Below are 17,007 nucleotides of genomic sequence, written 5' to 3'. Positions count from 1 at the left end.
TCTCTCACACACTCTTTCCCCAGATACATGTACACCTCACTTGGCTTAGTCCCAAATCTGTTCAAATTCCACATGCTACCTTTGTTACTACCTACTGTCTTATATTCTTTCATTTTTCTTCAGTGGACCCATCACTACTTGACATGTTATTAGTTTATTAGTTTTTGTCTCCTCCAGAGAATGTAAACTCCTTGAAGGCAAATCTTTCTTTGTCTTGTTCATTTTTGTACCCCCAACAGCTAAAATAATGCCTGGTATATACATAATAGATGCTTAATAAATATTTGCTGAATGAATGATTTGAATATCTATTTTTAAAGGGATCAAACTTAGAAAAGTTATTTGGATGTTTTTATCATTCTAAAAAACTAAGAATTAAATATGCAAAAAGTTTTGCACAGTACTAGTATTAAAGTGCTAAATAATAATCTGCTGCTATTGTCACTATTGAAATATTTAAGGGTAGATGATCAAATCTGGTGAGTCATTAATGGCTTATAATCAAATAATTGAGGAAAGGGATACTGTTTTGTTTTAATGCTTATTTATTTATTCTGAGAGAGAGAGAGAGTGTGTGTGAGTAGGGAAGGGGCAGAGAGGGAGAGAGAATCCCAAGCCAGCTCTGCACTCAGCAATGCGCGGCTCAATCCCACGATCTGTGAGATCGTGATCTGAGCTGAAATCAAGGGTACAACGCTCAACCAACTAGTCACTCAGGCACCCTGAAAAGAACACTGTTTAAAAAAAAAAGTTTCTAGCCCCTGGTTCTCAAACTTGGAGTGAACACTTCAATTCTTTGGGAACACTAAAAGTTGGAGGCTACCAGAGACTCAGAAGAGAACCCCGTATAATGATAAATGCAGGCCTTGAAAGAACTATTTGGCCTGGCACAACTGAAAGATAAAATAGAGGATTTACTTACTTTTAAAGAACTCCCTCTTTTAAGGGATACTCTATGGAGATAATTATTCATTTTCCCTATTTTAAAGCCATACTTATTTACTGTGAGAAATAACATACAGAGAGGAACACAAAACACAAAAGTACAGGTTAATAAATTTTTTATTTTAAAGCAAATGTCTGTATGACCACAGCTCAAATCAAGAAACAGAACCTAACCACAAGGGCGTCTGGAGTCTCTGACTCCTGGTTTCGGCTACAGTCAGGATCCCAGGGTTGTGGGATTGTGCTGAGCATGGAGCCTGCTTCAGATTCTCTCTCTCTTTCCCTCTGCCCAGCCCCTGCTGACTTTCTCTCTCTCTCTCTCATAAAGAAAAAAATAAAACAAAAGAAAGAAAGAACCCAAACACAACACCCTAAAGCTTCCCATGTTTCCCTTTCCAATTAAAATCCCATTAAGGTAACCACTATCCTGACTTTGTGGTATTTAATTTCTCGCATTTCTTTATAGTCACACTATCCAAATGTGCATGACTAAACAATATACTATAATTTTAGTGTTTTGAGCTTCACATAAATGTAATACTATAGTATGTATTCTTTTGTGTCTAATAACATCTAGTTTAAATTAAGAATTTTCCTATAATGGGGACATAAACTACTATGAGCAGGGAACCATACCACATATATTCTACTCTGTCATAAATAACTTGCTTTGGCTTAGAGAAATAAAAGTTTAAAAAATGAAAATTAAAAAATATTTCAAGTGGAATATGTAATCAGAATAAGCCTGAGATTGTTCAGAGGCGCTGATCTCACAGAGTGATGAAAAGTAAACAGTCACCGAGCAACACTGATTCAACGCATTACTCCAAATAAGGTAATTTTTATGTGAGAGCAAAGCCCTAAAAGGAAGGAGGGAATGAGACAAACATATACAGACAGTGACTGTAATTTCAAAAGGGAGGTGGGAAGCAGGAAGAGACTTTTTCTTAAATCAGGCAAAAAACTTACATAAAACATGAAATATTAAGAGAATTAGACTTCTGCTTCTAATAATAAAAACCATGAAGTCTCATAGTAACCATGGATTAAGAATACAAAGACATGAAATTTATTTCAAGGCATTTGTTAACTCAATCATCAAAAGGAAGATGCCGTTTAGGGAGAGGGCAGTTTGCATGTACAAAGTGGACCTCAAAAGAAAGTTTCTCTGGTACACAGCTGTGATGCCTCTGCCCTCACCCAGACAAACAGTAGCAGAAGTAAAGTGCAGGCAGTAGCCTGGAGAAAGCTGCTTTTTACTCTATGCCCATAAAGTGAGTCTCCATGTCCTGAGATTCTCCACCTTTTACCTTTTATTTTTGTGCTCAGCATACAAGTCAAATGACAGAGTTCACGGGATATATATAAAACAGATTTAGAGATGCACAATTTAACTCAGAAAGCACACTTAGCAAACACAACAGTCTCAATGTATTAGTCTTCTTTTCTTTTTAAGTTTATTCATTTATTTTTGAGAGAGACAGTGTGAATAGGGGAGGAGCAGAAAGAGAGGGACAGAGAGAATCCCAGGCAGGCCCCTTGCTGTCAGCACAGAGCCTGAGGTGGGGCTTGAAGTCACAAAACCAGGAGATCATGACCTGAGTTGAAACCAAGAGTCAGACACCTACTCAAATGAGCCATCCAGGTGCCCCTTAACATATTTATTAAGTTTACGTGGTAAACCTTGAGTAACTAAAATTTGCAGGGAACATGGAATGTGGAATTCTACTTAAATCAAACTTCATGCCTGAATCCCTAAAGAAGAAAATATTGCTGGAGTTTTTTAGCAAGTTTTATTAAAGTTACTTGTTAGTTCTAGATTTTACATGGTAATTTTTACAGAGAAAATTACTTCACAGTCCTGGAATTATGCAAAAGGTTATATTTAAATCTGTTCAAAATCCAATCTCTTTGCCTGGGATTAAAAGCTTTTCTCCTAAAAGAGAATTAAAAGAAACACAGTTTCTTTTACCATAAAAGGAAAACAAACCGAAATGTGTTCCAACTCATTTAATTTCATCAAAATCACCTTGTAAATGGAGACAGCCAACAACTAAACCATTCTCTTATGGGTTCATATACATAAACTGAAAACCTCGGTAAATATATTAAAAAGACATGAGGAATCCTACAGAAGTGAATTATTTGCTTTCTAATTTTAAAGCACAAGGTGAATTTGGACTATACAACAAGTACCGTAAACAATGAAATCTAAGTACTTAACATCTGCTTTTTAAAAGACTGGTAATAGGGGTGCCTGGCTGGCTCAGTCAGTAGAGCATGTGAGTCTTGATCTCGGGGTTATAAATTTGAGCCCTACTTTGGGTGTAGAGGTTACTTAAAAATAAAAAATCTTTTAAAAAATCAATAAAAGACAGGAAAATAAGACTATAGGGTGTCACTGCTCACAAAATATAAACTTCATGTTCAAGATCATAAATCAGTTCAAGATGTCTATCAGTGAAAACAATGGCAAAAAAGTTTGTGTGAGATTATAAAAAAATAAACCAAAATTATTTTGAAAGTTCACCTGAGTAAGATTTTATTCAAATTTGCTTTGCTTGTCATAATACTTATTAAACACCACAATTTCTGTACCAGTAGCTTGTCATAAAATGATGAAAACACCCCTTCTGACAACAAATCAAATCAGAGTTAACTCTTACTATGCCACCTCTGGCTATCCAAATTTAAGGAGCCAACATATTTGAAAATTTCTGAGATCCAACTGGTATCCTCATTAACCAAACTCTTGCTACTTGCTACCAAATCTCAGGAACAGGGAAGATTCAGATAATGGACTATATCCCTAGTTATATCCCTAGGTATATACATGAATTTACAGTCCAAACTTCCGTTTGCACTTAGGGACCCAATGGATTCAGATGTCTATTAAGACTCATATTTTATTTTTTGTTCTTTGGTTCATTCATTCTTTGTCCACAAGGAAAGCATTTTGTATTCTCATTTCTCCCTCTTTATACCACAATTAACATTTTCCCATGCCACTGTATAGTCTTTGTAAACATAATTTTATTGGCTAATATCCTTGTTGAGCAGATTGCGGTAACTTATATAACTTCTGCTGTATCTCTGAATATTTACTGGCCCATTTTCCCCCCATAACTACGACAAAACAAATATCGCCATATTTTTCGTAATGTAAAACAAACATTGTTCTGTGTTACAACTACAGCTAAATATTTTACATACACATTTTGTGATAATATCTTAAATGATTTTTGCAAATTGTAACTTAGTAAGCTTTCCTTTTGGATAGTTCTCTGTTCTTGTTTCTTTGGGCTCAAAATAGAAGCCCCAAAAGTTTAAAATAAAATTAACTTATTAAACAATGGTCACATGTAATGAAACTATAAAATCCTTCCCCTAAAGATTTATATTTTAAATTCTATATTCTGCTTTTAGTCGGTTTCAGTGGATGCCAATTATTTTGCCCCAAATTCCTGTGCCAATTTCCTGTAAAAGTATAATTTAGTAATCAGAAGATAACAAAAACATAAACTAATCTTTGCTTTATGAAAAAAATGTAAAGGACAAACGAATGTGCCATATTTATTCATTGATTTTCTTCAAAATATTAAACTTACATACAACATAAAATGGACAAAAATAGAAGCTCTTCTAGAACTATTAAATGAAATCCCAGGTTTCCTTAAGGCATCTCTAAGGAGTATATAACATTGGATCTACTGAGTTTCTGTCTGCTATCATTACCAGGTGTGACCCTGTCAACCTCCCAACCTGAGACTGGGGGGCGGGAAGAGAGCAAACAGGCAGAGAAAAATGTTCAACAAAGTTGTGTGTCTGGTAGGAAAAGTATAGATAGCATCAGTAAATCTTTGTTACACATGACCTTTAATTGTCACTAAGAGGACCAAGAGAATATCACAACCTACTGATTTAAGCAGCTATGTGATTTTCAAGTATGAGAAAATTCATGATACTTTGGCTTAGAATTCAGCAGAGGTCTAAATCACCTCAAAAGCTAACCTCTCTATCTTTAATGTATTATTAAAGATAGACTTCCCAAGGGTAGGTGGCTGATGTCAGAATGTGGGACAATCTATCCCTATTCCTTCCCTAGAAAGTTCCTGCTGCCCTAAGGGTCATCTTCAGATCTGAGTGCCCAAACTAAATCATGTTTTCATGGCTTCATTTAAGAACTTACTTAAGAAATTCAATTCCAAATCTGTGATAGAACTAGAGAGCAAATCAAACAGGTTAACGTTATTACTCTTTCTTAAGTGTACACACAGAAAGTTCAGGTGCTTGACATTCAATTTCATTCCCTGCTCAACTACAATTTTTTATTTAAAAGCTTGAAACTTCCTCCTTTTTGTGTGCAATATGAAATTCATATTTGAAGGCAAATGCCACAAGAATATTTTTCTCAAAAGAGAGAAGCCAAACTGGTATGAGAAGAATCGATGCTGTCTGAAGATGGCCCTCTGTGTACTTCTACCATAACAAACACAGTGAGATCTTTATTTTTCCTCTCATTTTTCAATGTTAGCCCCTGACTTCATTAAAATCAATGTGAAAAATACTCTGTACTCACTCTGGCATTCTATGAATTGATGAATAAAAGTGCAGTCCCCGCCACTCTTTGAAAGCAAGTGCTCTAATAAAGAAAGAAACACCTTTAAGGATATCGTTTGTTGCTGTTTTTGAATACCAACAGCAAAGGTAGGAAAACTGAAATGTATTAACATGAGTAACTCTGAATAAGATTCATAAAAGTTTAAGATATTTTTAATATTAATAGCAGACATATTTTAGAGTTAATAAAGCTAAATGACTCAGAATTATATAATCATTCATTTGTACACTGACTGGTTAGCTTTTAAAGGTGCAGTTTCTATCCAAAGAGCTCAAGAAAACCACAGACATATATTGCTAAAAAGCTTCTTTTCTTTTAAAATATACCTTTCTCCATGACAGTTTATTAAATACATGTAAATAATTTTTAAATTTTATCATATGCTTTTACTGAATTGTCAAATAACAATTCTCTAACAGTCCCTCTTCAAAGCTATTCTTAAGAGGCAAAAAATAAATATTTTAAGAATACCATAAAATAACACCTTAAAATTTAACAAACTGATGCAATATTTTCATTTTTATGCTTTCACTTCACAAATAACCTTTCCTTTGAGTCATTTAATCTGTACTTTCCATACTCTCAAAATATTACCCAAATGATTAAAATCAATGCCAGGCATATTTTAAAATAAGAGCTCAGAGAATGGTTTTGTTCACGTCAAAAAGAATTTGTTTTGTTTTGTTTTAATGAATGAGAAGAATCAAAACCTAACAGTAGAGCTCTTTTCAGCTATTATAATAATCTTTATTTACTTTGATTCAAAGGGTTAACTTCTAAATCTGGATAACATCTTTCAATTATATCTCTGGATTTTTCAAAACTACTAGAAAGACTTTGGAAGTTCAAGTGTTAAAAATATATCACAATAGGGATGACTACCTGGAAGGTGGGAAAGCACTAAAACCTGTGAGAGAGGACATGGGTTAGTAGCACTCTGACTGTGAAAGTCTCTTTTCCTTCTCTTTTCAACCCACCTTACCCCTTATCATCTCAACTTTGAGGGGCAGGCATCTCCTACTCTAATCATTGGTTAGCTTCTCTTGACATCTTTACTAATAGACACCTTCTTTACCTTCATACTCGAATCTATCATTATTTTTTATCTATTTACATGGTACACAGAGCCTCCAGTCAACAATTATATATATGTAATATATGTGTGTATATAGTTGTACATAATTGCATAGTTATATAGTTATACTATATAGAGATATGATATAGCCCCAAAAGGAAGAAAAATGGCTAACTACAACAGAAATTTAAAAAAAATCTAGGGGCGCCTGTGTGGCTCAGTTGGTTGAGCATCTAATTCTTGATTTTGGGTCAGGTCATGATATCATGGTCTTGGGATCAAGCCCCACATCGGGCTCCACACTGAGTGTAGGACCTGCTTATGATTCTCTTTCTCTCCTTCTGTCCCTCTCCTCCTGCTCTCTCTCTCTCTATATATATATAATAAAAATAATAAAATACAAAAGATAAAAATTATACAAGTCTAATAAATAGCATTTGCTGATTGGCGCCAAGAAATCCTAAACAGGAGCCCTCAGCTGAATAGTAATTACCAAGATCAAAAGTTGTTTTACGTAAATCCTATCTAAGCTGTGATAACATTTTCAGAACTTCAACTACACAACATCATGGTTAAATATGAAAACTCATTTGAAGCCAAATTTTAACCTAAAGGACTTTATGGAACTTATTTGAAACAGAATTTCAGACTATCATCACAGGACTTTAGATGACATTTATTGATGTAGTACATCCCACCATTACTGATCAAGCCTCAAATCAACCTTTTATCTACTCTGATTTTGCTATCTGGACTCTACATTAAAGTGTTTATTATACTAGTTTAGATAAAATGCAAGATTAATATATTATTATATATATATTATATATATGATTTCTACAAAGGCATTTTCTAAGACACCTGAGAGGAAAAATATTTCAGATAGTACATGTAAAGGATTTGGATGATGATACTTTAAGTACTTCATTACTTGAATTCAGTTCCTTGGGAATTCATTTTGCCAAAACTATAAAAGATGTCACTGAGATACAAAAAGAATGAGCTACTTAGCGCAGGGAAGGCAGGGACAGGGAGGCATGTGTAAGATTCCAAACAGGGCTGTGGAAATGCAAAGAAAAAACAGATACAGAAACATAATAGAGAACTGTGCTACTTAAAATGTGTTTTATTTATACACATGTGGGTACTGAGCCCTGAAAAAATGGCTAGTTTGAATTGAGATGTGCTGTAGGTATAAAATAAATATCTACTGGTTTCAAAGGCTTACTAAGGAAAAAAGAAGGTGAAATACTTCACTTATAGTATTTTAATATTGATTATATTGTTGAAATAATATTTTGGATGTAGTAGGTCAAAGTAATTAACATTATCAAAACACATTATTAACACTTTACCTGCTTTTTATATTTTTAATGTGGTTTCCATAAATTTTTAAATTATATATGTGGTTCTCATAATATTTCTATTAGACAGTGCTTTTCTATATTAAGGTATATTCAAATATGCCTATTAGAGAAGATACAGAAAATTTTATAGTATAAAACCTATGCTTATAGCAGGTAGTTTAAAGTAATTTCAAAAATAAAGTTTATTAGATAAATAGTATTGATCTTAACATCTTCAGACATTTTAAAAATATTCTCTTATAACTATAATTGGTTCTCTACTATTTAAAGACTAATTTTAGTTAAAGTCATATCTGCTGGCATATTATGGTTATGGATTTTTGGTAATATTAGAATGCTTGATAACTAGCTTGCTATTCTTTAACAAATGATTCAGAGCAGACCCATCTTACTCCAAAATCCACTGTACACTAAATCTGGTGTAATGAAGCTTTTGTGCATATCAAGATATTTACTATTCTGTCTCATTAAAGATATACTATTTGTCACCCCCACACCAATTTATCACCACTAAAAAACCAAACATACTAGCAAGTGAAAAATTATAGAAGAACAGAAGAAGTACCTTATTTAGTACCTTATAATCAGTAAATTATATCCAAAATAACTTATTCAGTCTTAAATCAAGTTGTCTCTAGCTATTCTCATCTAAATCAATTGGAATTGACAAAAAAAAAAAAACCATTTAGCAGTAATCTTATAACCCTAAATCTGATAACATCTAAAGATGATTTAGTGTACATTAAAGGATTCTCTTAACTGAAGGAATAACGTGTTTCCAGCTTGAATTAACACTAACATTATTAATAAATACATGCTCCAATCAAAATGGTGATTGGAAGGTGTTCATGTCAGAAAGAGGAAAAAAAGGCAAATAATGACAACAAAAAATAAAAACTCATTTAATGATAACAACCTTTTAGAAAATGAGGATTAAGTCATTTTATATGCTCACTAAATATAGGTAATAAACAAATTAATAATATTAGTAATATTAATAAAATTAGTAATACTGGGATGAATATAAACTACACCTTTAAAAATTCTCAAATTGAAACTCAAACTGGAATTCTAAAATGTTGACGTATTTTATAAAATATATACAGAATAGTCAAATAACAATGATTAATGACAATAATTTCTAATTTAGAGTTTTGAGATTTTTATAGAACATATGTAATATTATTAGGTCTTGAACTTGCAAGCTCATACCTAGATAATTACCTAAGCCTATTTTGCCAATTCCTAACTAAAAACCAACCAAACAAAAACAAGAGCAAAAAAAGCACCCCTAACTTTATCAGAGTTGGTTGCTGCCCAAGAACGATAAAGATATCCCCTGATACATGAAAAAAAAAATTTAATAAGAAGTTCTGAGTACTGACCTTGATGTCTTCCACTTACTTCTATATAAAAACTAAGATCAGAGGTACACAGATTTGTAAATACAGAAAATAATTTTAGTCATTCTGAGCTTCAAGCGTCTAATGCAGAATCTGGCACATAGTTGGTGCTCAATTAATGTTGGATGGATGGAAAGGGGAGGGCGAAGGGGGATCTTCATGACTGAAGGAATGTACAAGTCAATGGGTAAAAAGTACCCCATGCAGTAACAGGAAAACCAATAGTGGCTATACATTTTTGGCAAGAGATAAGGCAAGCTATCCAGAAAGAAGGGTCACAGTATCAAGAACTAATAAAGGATTTTTCAGATAGTAGAAATGACTGACCCTGTTTTCTCTGATTAAAGAAAGAGATGTACAGTATAAAGAAAGCAGCTTCAATGACACATCCAAGAGCTCAATGCACTGTTAAGTAAACTCATGGCCAGGGATGGGGCAGGACACAAACATTAAAAACAGAGGCCCCATATTCCAAGGAAGCAGTACTCAATGGAAGAAAATGATAGTGGAGTTCTTTGAAAAATATATTGGGGGAGAAGTTAATTTTATGCTATATAAATCAATGCTAAAGTTGCACTTGAGCATTTTCCTGTTAGTTAGATCATTAAAATTTCCATATAACAAGGGATATCTAACCAAAAATCAGAGCTTTAAGAATTACAAAATAAAGGGAAGCTTTTTATAAAAGCTGGGATTCAATGGTCCATGAACAGCATGCTTTTTATTCCAAACAATGAAAACCTTAAAATGCTGATCTCTCTATCCTGCTTAAGTAGTAAAAGGATATCATGAAAGGAAAACATTTAAGGTTTTTACACTACCTTTTTCTGTGCTCCCATTTATTTTAGGTAAGAAGTCATCAACTTGTATCCCTAGGATTAAGACAGTGTATCATTGCCTGATCAAAGAAAGGGTTACTTTAAAACTGGTCTCATGGCATTTTGTATTCCTACTTGCATTAAGACAGTATAGAACACTTTGAATTTATTTTTCCAAGAAGGGTTCAAGGGATCATTTTCTATAAACTCAGAGAAAAAGCTACAACTGCCTAGGAACCTTCCAGTGAACCTCAAATGAAAAAGAATCCTGCTGTGTTTGTACTTTTCTTACTTAAGTATCTCTAAGTAGAGCTTCTCAGATGCACAAATTTCATCTCAAGGCCTAAACAACAGTGCCCACTAGTGGCAATGAAGCATACTTTTGTAGAAAATTTTCTGAAAGAGTGTGGATATATTCTACCTAATACATAAAAAATAAGTACCCAATGAGACAGTAAATATCAGAAATTCAATGATAAAAATTCAGCTTTAGATAAGAAATGTGGTGACACACCTACCTAAGCTGCTGCACTCTTTAAGAGTTTTCTCCTGAAGATGTTCTAACCGTACTGCAAATAAAAGTCCAAGAAAAAGGTATTTCACAGATAAAAGGAAAAAAAATCAAATCAAATCAATTTCTGGATTAGCTAACTTACCTTGTAAAGCCGTTAGCCTTTCATTGGTAAAGTCATTATCAGCTTGCAAAGCTTCTATTTTTGCCTGGAGCTCCTGTTCTTTTTCTTCCATTTCATCTATTTTATGTTGTAATTCTTTTTTCTCAGCTTGTCCCTTCTGTTGGATTTCTTCTTGTTTTCCTTCTGCTACCTGTTTAGAGAGAAAAAAAAAAATCAGTTATTTTATAGTCTGAACTTGCTTTTAGAGGCCTTAAGGAGGACTGCTTTAATTCACATAAATTTCTAAGAAAAATATTCAACATTATAGGACATATTTGTAAATGTTAAAATGATGTCACAAGTGTTGTGCGTTGGGGTCATACTTCCATGACATCTAGGAAAGAAAAACTTGTAGCAGGCAAGCAGGCCTAATCCATATAGATAACAGTGTCAAAATTAAAAACTCCACAGTTTTCAAGAGGGAAATATATACAGTTTTTCCCTGAAATTACTATTGTTTAAATCAGTTTGTAAGTTCTAAAATGTAACTTACTCTGAAATTGTAAACTAAATTGTGTTTAGTTGAAGGAATGATAATTATAAGCACTTTTCAAGATGACCTCCTTTTAACAAGACCAATCTTTACAACTATTAGTGGTTCTCACCCACCACATAGAGGAGATGTTGCCCGGGTCTTCTCTAACAAATACGTATCTTCTAGCCACTGAATCATGCTTTGAATGATATAAAGATGGGACTTCACAAACTCAGTTATAACATTTTAAAGGACATTTATGGTCTGGTCTTGTCCTTATCCTAAGAATCCTACACCCAAGCTACAGGGAGCTGCAGTTGAAGCAGTTAACAGCATCCCTAGAGGCTACAAGGGTCCATTGCAAATCACTCCAAGGTCCCCTGGGCTTGCTCCAGCACTAATATCTGCTTTTGGGGCTGCCCAAGGATAAGCACATTCAAGTTTATAGAAAGTCTAGGGGCGCCTGGATGGCTCAGTTGGTTAAGTGTCTGACTTCGGCTCTGGTCATGATCTCACAGTTCATGGGTTCAAGCCCTATGTTGGACTCTGTGCTGAACACTTGCTCAGAGCCTGGAGCCTGCTTCAGATTCAGGAGCGTGCTTCAGATTCTGTGTCTCCTCTCTGCCCATTCCCACTCACGCTCTGTCTCTATCTCTCAAAAATAAATAAATGTAAAAAAAATTTTTTTTGAAGTCTAAATATCTTGAGGCTCGCAGATTTGCATCTACTTCCTATTATATATTTAAAAATGCCTGTTGTGAAGTACTATTTATTTCCTTCCAAATGAAATATGTCAGCTTTTACAGAGTTTCAATTGTCTCTGGCAATGGGGCTAAATGGAACCTTATTATTTTTTTTTAATTTCTGAGAGAGAGAGACCACGTGAGCAGGGGATGGTCAGAGAGAGAGGGAGACACAGAATCTGAAACAGGCTCCAGGCTCTGAGCTAGCTGTCAGCACAGAGCCCGACGTGGGGCTCGAACCCACGAACTGTGAGATCATGACCTGAGCCGAAGTCGGATGCTCAACCGACTGAGCCACCCAGGCGCCCCAATGGAATCTTATTTTTACAACAAATTTTAACTATTACCAAATTTAAATCAACAACTATTCAGCAATGCCTAACCTCTTAATCTATCCAGTTTGTTAGGGACAATTAACACATTTTCAGGTTGAGTAAATACATACCTTTAATTTATCAGATAAATCTTTAATCTCATTAACTGCTCCATTATATTTATTGGCTAATTCTCTTAATTCTTCCTGAGTCCGTTCATTCATTTCTTTCAGATGGGTACATTCATCTTCAGTATTACTCAGACTTCGCTGTAATTCAAGTTTACAGATTACTGATTTAAAATAAATGTATGTTATAACTTCAATTTATAGAAAGTATAATTCTATGGGCTGTTCTAAATTAACATCTGCCCTGGCTTTATATAAGACTGAGTTAAATAATATAAGAATTTTAATTTATTTTAGGTACATACTAAAACAGAAAATACAACAAAAAATTTGAAAAATGAAACAATAGAAAGGGGACAGGGAGGAAAGGATGTTACTTTTATATAACTACTCCTTTAAAGAGCCACTGGGTATAACTTGGTCTTGAAAATATTTTAAGCTTATCAATTCTTGAAACCAAGTTTAATAATTGCACAATCAATAAGAAAACAGAAGACAGCTAGCAACTTTCTTGTATGTCAAATTAATGACACAACAGTGAATTAGTTATTATGGGATGAGGCTATTACAGAAACTATTACTATCCTGTATACCACAGTATGTACTATACACTATATATAATATTTTTATTATTTCATTTATAATGGACATTTTAGCTAAATCCAGTAACAAATAACTTCTGTAGTAATTCTGCAGTGGTTCAAAGGAATGACCTCCATTTTCAACTAGGTCATTTTTAAAGTGACGAGAATCACATTTTGATTGTTTCTAAAAGACTTAGAAAGGGCCTTAGAGATATTTTCCCCTTTGACCTCCAAAGTTAGACACAGTTTTATTCTCTAGAGGATGGGTAAATAAGAATACTGATGAGGTTCTCCACCTTTCAATGACTATCCTCAACTTGAAGAAAAGCAAAACCAGGTAACCCTGGCACATATTATGGTCCACTGTGTGAAGGCTGAATCCTAAGCAGAGTGCAAATTGTAAGACTCCTTGATTAGATTTTCATTTGCCCAGTCACTAACTAGGGACCACAAGCACCAAAACTCACATGGTTATGTTGAAAATTCCCAACAATGAAAACAGCATACTACCCCTTCCTACTTGATAGAAGGAAATAATACCCAAGTTTAAAATGTTCTAGAATATTAGCAATTTTAGGCTAAAAATTTTAAATCATATTACCATAGTGTATTTGTTAAATTAAAATACCTCAACTTCTGAAAGTTTTCTAACCACTTCAATTTTCTCCTGAAGAACCCGCCTCAGGGACTCTTTGGCTGTTGTCTCATAGTTGTGTTTATCCTCTTGTAATGCTATAAGTTCCTTCCGTAAACTATCTTCGGTTTGATTCTAAGATTAAAAGATATTTGTAATTATAACCAAGTTATTTTTTTAATTATTTACCATTTGAAAAAACAACACATTATGATGCTCTTTGAATTTTATATTACCACAAATCCAAATGATGTTGCCCCTATATTAACTGAAGCTTGAAGCTCTATTTAAAAGTTCCATTAGTAATTTATGCCTTCACAAATATACTAATTCACATTTCCAATAAAAAAAAGTCAAACAATTTCTCAAATGTACAAAATGAATTAAGTCTCCTATCTGTCATATTCTCTGTAAGCTACAGTATTTCCATTTGTGTGCAAAAATAATCTCTTACTTTCAAAGGGGCCTAGCATTTTAACACAATGGTTAAAAACAAAAGCAATAACAGTACCTAGAAGAAAAAGCTGATTCCAGCTCTGAGGCAGGAAATGTACAATATGAATCTGGAACATCTTGTCTAAAATGACAGCAGGAAGCTATGAAAACCTGCTGAGATTGTACCAAAAGGACTCAGACACCAAACTGAAAAAGCTACAGTTGATCAAAGGTGAAATAATTTGAACATCAATAAGAACAACAAAATGGAACAGGTTGAAACACCTGAAATATATTTAAATCTAGTTTGGAGGGGAAAAAACCACTTCATGGTCATTCTTTGGTGGATGAGAAAGAACTAATTCATTATTTTGGAATATAGTAAATAAAAAAAGAAAATCACGTATCTGCCTTTCCTAAAGAAAATGACTTCAGGTAACAAAATAGTTTATGAGAGGGACATAACAGAAGTATTTATAGAAGTAACCCAGCTACAAATAAAGGAATGATAGAATTACAACATCACCATTTTTGCAACCCTTAATAATGGATCAGGCAAGGATCATCAAAGGCTGCTAATATGTCAAAAAGAAAGACAACTAGATTATGGTGCCTTTTGGTGAAAGTACACAATACTATTCACGAAGTACTGTTGGCAAAAAAGAGTTGAGCCTAAATCAGGTAAAATCTCTAGATCAAATTACCAATTTACAGTGTGGGTGGGGAGTTAGAAGAATGGTTAAGTAACAGTCCAGATTGAGGCAAACTATAGAGGACAAATGATTCAGTTTCTCCAGCAAATGTCAAATGATAGAAAAAAGAGAGTTATACATGGATATTCAATATACAATTCTTTGTCCTTACATGTATATTTGAAATTTCCTATAATGACAAAAGATTTAAAAGAATGGAGAAAACATATAAATGCTTTAGAATGTACTCAAAATGACAGGCAAAGAAATGAAGCTATACAAAAAAATTTTACAAATTTTTCTTTATGAACCCTTACTTGAGATTAATACTTACTTTAGAGCATGCCTGTAATTGGTTTCCCATAACTTCTAACCGTGATAAGAGTCTATCTTCATCTATTAAAGCCTGTTGAAGAAAAATTAAATATAAATAAAATCCCAGGGTAATTAAAAAATAACACATATCAAAATGGTTGCTACTGCCAAAAAAAAAGATGTAAAATCATAACACTGACCAACACCCACTGTAAAATGCTAAATGTTTGATATTTGGTCATTAGGAAATAACTGCCTTTGCCTGCTAAAAAATTTCAGTTTTAGTTTAATCAACATTTAAGAAATATTAAACTATGAATACAAAAGCAACTGGAATACCTGCCAACTGGTATCTGAGGCCTCCTGGGTGATGGCAAGTAGCCGCTGAAGTGTGGCTAGCTTCTGTTCCAACATCTGTTCCCGGTGTAAGGCCTCCTAATATTACAAATCATAAAAGAGATTCTAATGAACTCAGTATAATCCCTTGAAGAGTAATCAATTTTTAGCACATTCTGAAAATATTCTCCTATCCCACTTTGTATTTTACTTTCAAACCTGACAAATCCAGCTTGTAAAAAATATATAAGCCACATCATTTTAGCCTTATTTCCTGGTCTGTTAGGGGTACTCTAGCTGCACCTACCACTGTTAACAGAAAACAAGTTCTCTTGTTTTTGTTTTCTTTTTACTCATAATTCACAAGAGTGACTTTAAAAGAGAAGCATGGCTGGTTCAGTCAGTCGAGCATGACTCTTGATCCTGGGGTTGTAGGTTCAAGCCCCACGTTGGGCATAGAGCTTACTTACTTCCTTACCTCCACACCTCCATACCCCCATACATACATTCATACATAGGAAGAGTTAAGGGGGGAAAAAAAGGAAACCCAGAATAGAAGAATACAACAAATGGTTAGCCCTGCATTTTATATATACATACTTTCAAAAATATATACATATCTTTCAGAACAAACTCATTCCAACCTAAGCCAAACAATGTGGTCAGTAAAAAAGATACTTCTTAATGGCTTAGCTGCATGGATGACATCTAAATTAGAAATGTCTTTTAATTTTTCCTTTTAAGAATGTGATATATATAGGGGCGCCTGGGTGGCTTAGTCGGTTAAGCGTCTGACTTTCGCTTAGGTCATGATCTCGCAGTTTGTGGGTTTGAGCCCCACATCGGGCTCTGTGCTGACTGCCAGCTCAGAGCCTGGAGCCTGTTTCAGTCTGTGACTCCCTCTCTCTCTGACCCTCCCCTGCTCACGCTGTCTCTCTCTCTCTCCTAGAAATAAATAAAACATTTTAAAAAAAAGAATGTTTTATATATATATATAAATATATATATATATATGTTTTATATATATATGTTTTATATATATATATATGTTTTATATATATATATAAGGGGAGAGAAAGACTGTTTCACTTTCACAATCTATTGCATTGTCAGGTGTTCTGATTCTTTGAGACTGTATATTACTTAGGAGAAATCGAATATGCCAAAAATAAGAGTCCACTAATGTAATTAAGGAGTCAAGGAGTTATATAACTATCTGGCAACTCCAAAGGAATATTTTTCCAGAGAAGGACATTAACAAGCAAACCTTCTCTCTAGATCACTTAACATTTGATAGCTGTTAAGAGGGTCTCCTTCACTAGAAGTCAAGGTGGAAATGTTCACACAGCATTCAACAGTGGTTATGGCACAATTTTAAATTTCACTTTCTTCAATTCCTGTCATTAGCCAAAGAAGAACACTTACTACCCTAATACCTGTGGAGCCAC

The 17,007-nt window shown here is 33.9% G+C and overlaps 1 protein-coding gene across 31 annotated transcripts in view; it reads right to left on the bottom strand.

Annotated features, from left to right (window-relative positions):
- The window catches only part of LOC120238610 (sarcolemma associated protein), a 154,233-nt gene that overhangs the window by 42,259 nt on the left and 94,967 nt on the right, over positions 1–17,007 (bottom strand). For 6 of the 31 annotated variants that reach the window (XM_039242409.1, XM_039242426.1, XM_039242410.1 and 3 more), the window contains exons 6-13: positions 15,563–15,658; positions 15,243–15,314; positions 13,776–13,916; positions 12,567–12,704; positions 10,886–11,054; positions 10,748–10,798; positions 10,233–10,283; positions 5,525–5,587 (exon numbers count right to left, since the gene is read on the bottom strand). In XM_039242409.1, the coding sequence (XP_039098340.1) occupies positions 5,525–5,587; positions 10,233–10,283; positions 10,748–10,798; positions 10,886–11,054; positions 12,567–12,704; positions 13,776–13,916; positions 15,243–15,314; positions 15,563–15,658 (781 nt within the window). The remainder of the gene's footprint in view (positions 1–5,524; positions 5,588–10,232; positions 10,284–10,747; positions 10,799–10,885; positions 11,055–12,566; positions 12,705–13,775; positions 13,917–15,242; positions 15,315–15,562; positions 15,659–17,007) is intronic. The other 25 variants (XM_039242420.1, XM_039242421.1, XM_039242435.1 and 22 more) reach the window with 7 other exon arrangements.

The sequence above is a fragment of the Hyaena hyaena genome, unplaced genomic scaffold (assembly GCF_003009895.1).
Source record: "Hyaena hyaena isolate Hyena2069 unplaced genomic scaffold, ASM300989v1 scaffold_212, whole genome shotgun sequence".
NCBI classification, from domain to species: domain Eukaryota; kingdom Metazoa; phylum Chordata; class Mammalia; order Carnivora; family Hyaenidae; genus Hyaena; species Hyaena hyaena.
The sequence above is the reverse complement of the archived record's forward strand: the minus strand, read 5'-3'. Positions and strand labels throughout refer to the sequence as shown.